Genomic DNA, 9,724 nt, shown 5'->3' with positions numbered 1-9,724 from the left:
CTCTTCTGATGAGGAACCAAGCATTGTCCCTCCACCATGAAGACCTCAGCTCCAAGCCCTGCTGACACCAGGAGACTGGAAGGCAAATGCACACTTGAGACTGTCAACCCGTGATACTTTACTCGTTGCTGCTTTAGGACCTTGTTGAGAAGAGCTGGGAGCAGCAGACCCCACAGCTCCCTCTGTGCTCTGTGCTATGGCTCATCTCACTTGGAAGAGCCTGAACACTACTTCAGAGAAAGAACACGGAGATCACAGGAGCTGAGGGGTTTCTTTCCTGGTCTGCTTTGCATCCTCATCCCTTAGCACCCATAACAGCTTTGTCCTCATCCAGCACAGAACAGAACAGCAGAGCCACACAGAGCCACCAGCTGGTGTCATGACTCGATTGCAATCCTCGGGCTTTGCTGACATCCCAGTTATGAAATACTGAAGGGAAATGATTCCACAAAAGACAAAAGCAATAAAGACAGTGTCCAGAGGTTAAGACAGAGATTACTTGGACCCAGAGTGTGAGCTTCCTGCCTGTATTCCTTAAGAGCTGCTCTGAGGTGCGCTCAGCTTTTCCCTTGTGGAAGCATCACTGGTAGCTCCACCAACCTTGTGTTTTCACAGGGTGTATAGAAACCTAGGAAGTACAACCTCGAGTCTGCTGGCAAACTCAGCAAGTTAGTTAAAAGGTTCAAAACTATGTGAGACTCAAAACACCCACAAACCCTGCAGGACGTCTGTATCCAGAGCCTTTGACACATCTCTTATAGAAGCAGAGAACGGCTTCAAAGATGGGTGTTAGGGAGGAGTAGGGCAGATCAGAGGGTTGAGGAGCTGTGAAACCAGCAGAAGGAGAGGAGGGAGCTGCCAGTACTGTAGCAATGCCCAGTTTCCAGGAGCGGTAACTCCCCAGCCCTCGCCTCTACCCTCGTAGTGACATGTCCAGGCTGGGAAATTCATGGGGAGGATAAATATTTGATGCATTGCAAGAGAGGAGTGAATTATTAATGGGGCTGGATTAAAGAGCCGGTGAAACTGGAACTGCCTGCGCTGGCGGTGGGACTCCGGCGCGTGGAGGGTGGTTGGTTTGTTTACGTGTGCTCTGAACAGGCACATGTGTGCCCAGCACGGGCAGGCAGATGAGCCAGGGCACCATGAGGGTCCCCAACAGGGGCATGGAATCATGATGGAGACAGGGAATTAGCAATGGACTCACTAGAAATCATCTGCTCCCCAGGCCAAGTGTATGGATGCTCCATCCATAGAGCCCATTCTCATGACCGGCTGGTTCAGGTGGCAAAGTAAAGGTCTACTTTCCCCTCATGAGTAAGTGCATCAAAACCAGCTTTCCCTGGACATTTCCACTGTCTAAAAGCAAGAGCATTAGAGCAAAATTAGATCTCTGGGTCCCTTTGCCCTATAAATGTCTGCCGCAGGCGCTCCAAATGCATCTGAAGGGAAGAAGAATGGTGACTTGCAAAGTAGAGGTGTTTGATCCAGCACAGATAATAAACATGAGGCCCTCCCTCTGGCAGGTGTCTGTCTGAGCAAACCTTCCCCTCCAGGGCGCTGCACACAAGGAGATGCTGACTGCAGGGTCCACTAAGTGGGAACCTATGTTAATAACAGGTATAGAACACAGCACTTCTCAACTTCAAAGCATTTTCGAGTGCTGAGGCAACTCCTGTAATAATCATTATGAAAAACACTGTTAATTGAGCCCCTTAGGTGGACGTGTGCATGTCCTGAGTCACACCCATTGCACCGTGACAGGCACACTCACTCCCTTCCTGCTGGTTTTCCCCCTCCACTTCTCCCATAGGATCCCAATTAGCTGGAGAATCCGGCGGCACTTACACACGTCCTTCCCTGGCTGCATGTGTGAAGTTCCTCTGATAGCATTGAGCTGGCTCATGCCCTGGCTCATGGTGTGTGTGAAGGATCAGGCCCTCAGACCAGGAGCCAGCTGGGTGCTGAGTGTCTCTGGCTCCCATAAAATGTTTTTGGATCTAAGAAGAGGAAAACTCATTGATGCTGGAAGGAAAAAACCCACCAACATAACCAGGGCAATGAACCAAGTAAAGCTTAGAAATGAGCAGAAAAGATGAGGTTTTGGACCCAGAGTGGAGCTTTGGGTGCTGTGGTAGGTCCAGGTGGTGGTAGGTCAAGGATTCAGCTTTTGTCCAAGTTCAGATCCCCCCAGATCCAGCACAGATGCTGTAGGTGAGCTCCCCCTCAGGGCTCTTTGCCTCTTGTACCAACAGAAAGCCAGGCCAGCAGCTCTTGTTGCTGGTGATTATTACTCTGTGGTAGCGCCTGGGGGCACGTCTACTGCCTCAGCACTTCCCCGTGCCCTGATGTCAGCCTGGCTCCAGCAGCCAGCTCAGGAGCCGGAAGCGATGAGGCTACAGCCACGCTCCACCCTGCTCCTGCACCTTCCCAGCCGGCATGGCCCAGGGGATGCACATCACCTTCATGTGCTCTGCTGCATCCTCCATTGCAACCTGCCCCCGCCAGGGCGATGTGACTCCCTCAAGCAGCCTGGCTGATGTCAGGAGCCCTCTTGTCCCATCCCACCCACTGCTGAGCCGCTTGCATCCCTCTGCCATTAACAGCCACAGCATCCGTGATGCCCGTTGTAAGAAGGGAAACCGAGGCACAGCTCTACAAAGAAGGTGACGAAGCTAACAGGGGACCTGTCTAGCAGAAAGACACATCCTCGCCTCTCCTGTGGTCCGTTCCAAGGCAAGGAAGTCCTGACTGTTCCCAGCCAAGGGCCCTAAGCCCGTGGTTAACTGGAGCTGGACTGGTGCCCACCACTGCCACTGCAGTTCATAACGAACCACACTGAAGAATTACTGCCTCTGACAAGCTGCAGTGCCAAATGCCAGCCTGCCTCTTCCCAGCCATTATGTTAATTGAGTTTGCTTCTCTCGCTGGAGCCCAGCCAGGAGGAAGAAAAAGGCTTTTTGTATTGCAGACAAGAAGGATGAGCCACTGCTGATCCCTCTGTCCCAGACCCCTTCTCCATCCCCCTGCAGAGGTGTCACAGGGGCACAGACATCCCCAACTGTTATGGACAGAGCACTGATGGCAAAGCCTAGATAATAACCCTGAGTGTCCATCGGACACCACTGCCCAGCGCTGGCAAGGAGGATTTGTTGTTTCTTGCTGCCCCATCACCTCTTGTGCCTCAGCATCCCCCTGCAACCCAGTCAGAGGTTAACCAGCCCCCTCACACCCTTAACGCCTCCCAGCCCATCCCTGCATGGAGCCAGCCCAGCCCCAAAACCTCCACTTATCCCAGCACCATTCCATGCCTCAGTCCCACACTGTCCTACCTTGCTGTGCAGGGCTCTCTCTGCCAAAGACTAGCAGAGGCCAGAGAGAAATGCCCTGACATTCTGGGGCACTCAGGGGTCCTCCCTCTCGCCTCCCAGTCCAGTACGTTACAGTAACATACCCAGCACAGAAGTAAGTTTCACCTCTGAACAAGACAAAGACCATTGCACATCATCCTAAGCACTAGCAGGAAATCGCAGGGGCTGCCCATGGGCTCTCCTGGCTCCTGCATGATTTCCCCTCACTGGCACCAGGCTGGGGCTCTCCTGCCTCTCACAGACCCAAAGCTGGCCCCAAGGAGCAGAGATGTGCCTGCAGTGAGCTGAGCAGGAGGGCAAGGAGGCTTTGCTGATCTCTGTGTGGTCCTGGCCAAAGATCTGGCACACGGAGATGAATGCATTGATGTAAACACATCCTGCAGCCCAGAGACACACGTTTTGTTCCACCATCCATCACGTAAAGGGCACTGGGCTTTTGCCAGGCTATTTTCCCTGTCAGGAACAAATGTATATTAGGCTGTTAATTAAACAGCAGCCGAGCTGCACTCGGACATGATTGAGTCCACAAGGACCTTTTAATTCAATGTGAATTTGTAAAAGGGGCCCCTCCATGGAAAAGCAGCCATGGAAAAGGCTTTGTGGAGAGGCAGAAACTGCTGGTTTGGATGTGTGGGTCGACAGGGCAGGCAGTGGTTCTGCAGGAGGAGGTGGGCAATATAAGAAGATATAATGATAAAAAGAGATATAAAGTCAGTCTGAAAGGCTGTGGGTCAATACAAAGCCTTTCTGGAGGTGTGTTCATCCATGGCATGGGCCTTTCACACTGACCTTTGGGCCAGCAAAGAGTCTTTGGAACCCTTTTTGACCCCAGTGTCTCATCCCCTTGTCTCTTTGGCCCTGGGTGGTGATTCCTCTCCTGGCAGAGCTCAGGGCAGGTTTATGCAGGGCACAGTCTCTCTGGGAGGCACACAATGAGTCCCCCACCCAGGGAAGCATCACAGGGTGCTCAGCCCAGGAGCACCTCAGGGTGCACCACTCAGAGTGATGCCTTATCCCCTCCAGACTCCAAAATCCTCCTTTCCTGAGCACACTCCCATCATATCAGACACTCAAGGACTTCTCACAATCAAACCAGAGCATCAGAGGATGCTGAGAGCCCAGAAACAGGCACAGTGGAGGTGCAGCTGATTGGGTACAAGAGCTGCATATGCAGCCCAGGGTGGACACAGAAAATCCCTGCTTGGGAGCTGATGGCCCCACTGAGCCCTGACCCAACATGGAGAAGCAAAGCCCCTCCAAGGAGTGATGCTGAACACCCGGCTGCCCGCCTCAGCACTATTGCTCACTATTAGAAAGAAATAAACCAAAAGCACCACCACCACTAATCTCTCAACACAAGGCAGAAGTCACCCCACTTTGGATGCCTTTAGATGAGGTGCTCAGAAAAGCTGCTGGAGCAGAAGGAATTGCTAGCACATGATCCCTTGGGAGGCTGGTAACAACAGGAATGTCGTGTACTGCTCAAGAAGGAACTAGGCATGGCACATCTGGCTTTAGCAAGTTCCTCCAACACCAAGATGTAAAGCCTTCAGTCTGACAAGCCCCCCGAGTCCCACTCCCGTCCCTCCACTACGTGCATGTGTAGAGAGCCAGGTTTGGCAGCCCAGGGTGAGGTATTGAGAGGCAGATCAGCATCAAGCAGCCCCAGTGAAGGAGACTGAACTTAAACCTGCTCTTGGGGAACCTGGTCCTGACTTTCCTGGGCTCTGGGTGCATGACAGGCTGCCCAGGGGTCACGTATTGAGACCCTGCTTTGGGTAAAACAGACAAGTGTCACCTATTGTCAGCTGGCACTGCACACATCTCTATGTGAGCAGTTATTGGGACAGAAGGAGCAGTTATTCCCTCTGCCTCTCATTTAAAAGGGCCTTTTTCATGGCAGTGACCCAATGTGTTTGCATTTCATCTCTGAAGTGCATTACAGGACCTGACTCAGGGCTGCAAAGCACTTGCAGGAGGGACCAGTCCCTGGGGAGATGAAAGCAGGGTTTGGAGCAGTTACACGGTCAGAGGAGCGGGGGTAACAGTGGTTGTCAGGAGTGTTGGATTGGACTCAAAACACCAGAAGGAGAGAAAAATAATGGGGGAGAAGGCACGTTATGGACAGAAGCCATCGTTTTGTGGGGCACCTGCATCTACGCTGACCTGCAAGCAGGAAAGGGGGAAAGGTGGGATCCCAGCTACTCTGTCCCCAGGACCAGCACCAGTGCTCACCCTCTGCTGACGATGAGGCGCAGGGCATCCAGGTTGCCGTGGTAGGCAGCCCATAGGGTCGGGGTCATGCCATCCTCGTCCGGAGAGTTCAGGTCCTTCTTGGTGGCTTCCTTCAGCAGGTCCAGGTAGCCGTCCCGGGCTGCTCGGTGGTACTGGTCATTCATGGTGTGCAGTGGTCCCCGGGCGAGGGCATGGGTGCCCAGGGGGTGCTCAGAGGATGGGCATGGACGCGGGGAAGGGGAGGGCTCGCCTCGCACAGCGCCGCTGTACCAGGACACCTGAGAAGTGCCGGCCGCTCCGAGCACAGCCGGGCAGGCGCTGCAGCGCTTCCCTGGGTCCTAAGCATCCTCCAGCCCTCACGGCTCCTCGCCACAACCCTTTCACGCACCAGCAACACGGCACATTACAGCTTCCAATTAAGCAGCATCACTGCGATGGGCTCAGCAGCGCTGTGGGCACAGTGACAACTCCCTGTGTCTGTGTCCTCTGCACAGAGCAGGCTGCCAGGTACCTGCCTGGTACCCCTGCACGCCCCTCGCCATAGGTACCCCTTCTGGAGTGAGGGGCAGCAGCAGCGTGGAAGGAAGTGGCGGCTGATGCAGCACAAGCCCCCACGGCCTCCACTTGCAGCCCCATCAGAGCAGGGCAGCAGCTGGGACCTGGATGGTTGCTCCTGCTCCATGCAGAGATGGCCAAGAGCAGTTTGGTGACTGTCAGGATTTCAAAGCAATGCCAGGGGTGTTTTCCTGGTAAAGATAGATAGATAGATAGATAGATAGATAGATAGATAGATAGATAGACAGATAGATAGATAGATAGATAGACGGATGGATGGATGTTTTCCTAGCCTCACTAGCAAGATAACAGCAGACCCAGCCACCACCCCTGTTCCCCAACTCCCCTGCCTGTGCCCACAAGACTCTGCTTTTCAGGGAACTGCAGAGCAGGAGTCCCTGATAACCTGAAGTAACTCACACAGGCTGGAAAAATTCCCTTCCTCATCCCCTCTTCCTTTATGGAGACCATAAAACCTCCTCAAACCAAACCCGCTCCTTGTCTGTGGCTCAGTACTCCTCCTACAACGTGCACAATGTCCCCTCCGGTGTCTCCAATGCTGACACAGGATTCCTGGCTGTGGTGAGCCCTGCGGGGAGCTGGACAGCCCCAGGCAATGCCTGCAGCACAGGATTCCTGAGCCCCGGGCACCCTCTGCTGTCAGGAGAGACCGAGCCAAGCCTGCATGTTGACCAAAGCACGTAGCTGTCACAACACATTGTGCCCAACATTGAACCGTATCCCCTGGGACACGTTGTCATGGAGGAGGAATTTCCTGCTCCTCTCTTGTGTGTTTTGCCTACCACATCCTGGTCCTGGTTCTGGGAATGGAGAATTTCAGGGCTGGACCATGTGTTTGCCACCGTGGCCTTCAGACAGCGCAGGGGTTTGGAGACGGTAGACGCAAACCAAGGATAAGAAAGCAGGGAAGAGTGGAAAAGGAGGGAAAGACTGAAACACAGCAGCAGAAAGAGCTGGAAGGTAATGAGCAGAGAGGAGGAAAGAGAGAGAAAAGCAGCTTATTTTTTGCAAGCAAAAAACCACCCCACAGGGCCTGCTCACATCAGCAGGTTCCTACTCACCCGCTCAGCCTCCTGAGTGAGTCCTGGTGGGATGTAGTAGACATGGAGGTATTTGTGGCTGGGATCCTTCCGGGTGAAAAGCAGCTCAGTAACGTCTGCAATTCATTACAAGGTGATTTAATGATTCTTGTATTACTACTAATTGAGCCTGTTACGCTGTATGGTGCCTCCCAGGAAGGACCGGGAGCATTGCCCAAGGCACTAAATGCTCTTCCCTCTGTTGCTGGCTGTTAAGGACAAAAGAGGGAGGATAAATCAGTGCGTTTCGCTCGGCGGGACTCTGAACCTCTGGCCTGTGCAGAACATCACCATTATCAGCTCGGATTCACTACATGGGGGTCTGGCTTCCCCTGGGAATGGCTACTGTCCGAGATCAACCACTCACTCCAAAGAGGAGCCTCTAAGGCTCAGCGGAGGCCAGGCAGGGCAGACCCAGCCTTGTTTGCGGCAGCCGGTTGGTGGCAGCACGGGAAAGACACGGGAAGGTCTCTCGGTGCTGTATAGGAGATGTGAGCTCTCTCCTTCACCAGCCCATATAGTTCAGTTTGATGTTGTCCCTGTAGGGCTGCAAGAAAGAGCACCGAGGTGAGCAGGCAGGAATGGGACTGAAAATGCACAGCAAACAGCCCCAAGCTGTGCTTGCCCCAGAGGAGTGAAGCATCAGGGACATCTCCAAAAGAGGAGACATCATGAAGGAATAAAACTTGTCCCCATTCACTCAGAACAGCTCTGGGTCCTTTTATCAACCCCACCGCAATATAACAGTGGGGTAAAAGAGATCTTGAGCAAAAGCTCTCCTCTCACCTGGCAAATGACAGAATCCCATCTGCATTGTGGTTTGTGGCACAACTTCTTTCTTCTTGAAAGGACAGAAGTTAAGCTCCTGCGGGCAAGAGAAAGGAGAACCCACCCTGAAAAGTCAAATGCAATGCGTCAGCAAAGGGACACGGATTCCAGTCCCTAAATCCTGCCCTGCTCTAATAATAAATCTTCCTCATTGTTGCCACCGTGGGTGAGAAAATATTGAGCTTCCCTTGGCACTGAATAGATACCAATGCAAATTTCTTCCTTCTCCTGAAAACCATCACAGGTGTAGTGGGTACTGATTTGAATAGCACAGGGTGAGGCACAATATTTATTGTGCTCAGTTGAGCAGAAAGCCAAGCCGCAGATCATCAGCAAAGATAAGTTCTTCAACCTAAACGGTCTTCTCTCAAGAGAAGAGAACCCATAAGTGCAGGGAGATTGGTTTAATGGGGTGGCTTTGCTCGCTGGTGACCATGACCCTGTGTCCGAGCGGTCCCTGCTATGCTTAGTAGTGTTGTCACCTCATGCCCTCCCCAGGTAAATAATAACCCTTATCTCCTCATCTCTCTCCTGCTTCCCCAAAATCAGCTGTTGCACAAAATGGATCACATGAGTTTCCCTGAGAAGCCCATGAAGAACTGCTGTCAGCTCCAGACATGGTATAAATCACAGAAACATCCCAACAGGTATAAATTCTTCGGTTGACCAAGCTGCAGCGACAGGAAAACTTCTCAGCCTGGCAAAGAGCAGAGATTGGGATCCCAGGGCAGCAAAACAGGTCAGTAAAGGCTTTGAGTGGTTAACTCGCTTCGTTTCAGGCTTTTCACTGGGAATCAATGAAGTCCCAAGCTTGGCACAGCCAAAGGGGTTCAGAGGGAGCTATAGCAGAGAGAACTCACACCCTTCTTGTCGGAACTGGTGTAAGCCACGATGTGATGTTCCGAAGATTCCCAGGGCTTTCTTACCTTGCAGTGGTCTGCTCCCCAGCCAGGAAGTATGCCATTTCTCAGAGTGTTTAGTGGTTGACATTTAGAAATCAAACCACCTTGGCCACCTGCCCCAGGATATTTGATCCCATGAATGCCTTTCTAGTGCTTTTTCAATACACACCTAAACTCTTATAGTAAATTAGGCAACCTTGTTAAACTGAGCTGGGATCTCCCCAAGCAAAAGCATCTTAAACAAGAACTCAGCCTTCAGGGAACCAGGAAGAGAAAGGCTGGAAATGAGCTCATCCGTCTTTTTGTGCTCCCTGTCTCAGCCTTCCCCGTTCCTCTGATACGTCCTCTCCTCCTCCTCACATCCTGCTTTGGTCCAGCCCCACACTATTCTAAATGAAGTGACTCCTCTCATTCATGGGGTTCTCCTCCCAACAGCATTAACCCTCAGCTAAAGCATTAGCTGAACCATGACTGAAGAGCCCATGCGGAAGAACAGCGAGATCGGACACCCCAACTCCAGCATGGGCTGTGGACACAAGGATGGCAAAGCCAGCCTGGCCTTGAGCCAGAGAGCGTCTTTCAGCCACCAGCTTCATCAGCCTCCCTCTGCTCCTGCCGCCAAGGAAGTATGGAAGAAGGGCGGCCGCATGTTCTCCATCCTGCTGGCGGTGCACTTGGCGCTGCTGGCCTGCACGCTGGTGAGCAGCGGGGCTTTCGAGAAGATCGCTGTGCA

At 52.8% G+C, this 9,724-nt stretch overlaps 2 protein-coding genes across 2 annotated transcripts in view; one reads left to right on the top strand and one right to left on the bottom strand.

Moving 5' to 3' along the window:
* Positions 1 to 5,770, bottom strand: part of USH1G (Usher syndrome 1G (autosomal recessive)) — a 7,839-nt gene extending 2,069 nt beyond the window's left edge. The window contains exon 1 of the mRNA XM_010014349.1: positions 5,607 to 5,770. Coding sequence (XP_010012651.1) covers positions 5,607 to 5,770 — 164 coding nt within the window. The remainder of the gene's footprint in view (positions 1 to 5,606) is intronic.
* Positions 5,771 to 9,458: 3,688 nt separating this feature from the next.
* OTOP2 (otopetrin 2) overlaps positions 9,459 to 9,724 on the top strand; it is a 4,908-nt gene continuing 4,642 nt past the window's right edge. Inside the window, exon 1 of the mRNA XM_010014348.1 lies at positions 9,459 to 9,724. This exon is cut by the window's right edge and continues 170 nt beyond it. Within this exon, the coding sequence (XP_010012650.1) occupies positions 9,459 to 9,724 (266 nt within the window).

This window comes from Nestor notabilis, unplaced genomic scaffold, assembly GCF_000696875.1.
Source record: "Nestor notabilis isolate BGI_N333 unplaced genomic scaffold, ASM69687v1 scaffold16245, whole genome shotgun sequence".
NCBI classification, from domain to species: Eukaryota; Metazoa; Chordata; class Aves; order Psittaciformes; family Psittacidae; genus Nestor; species Nestor notabilis.
The sequence above is the reverse complement of the archived record's forward strand: the minus strand, read 5'-3'. Positions and strand labels throughout refer to the sequence as shown.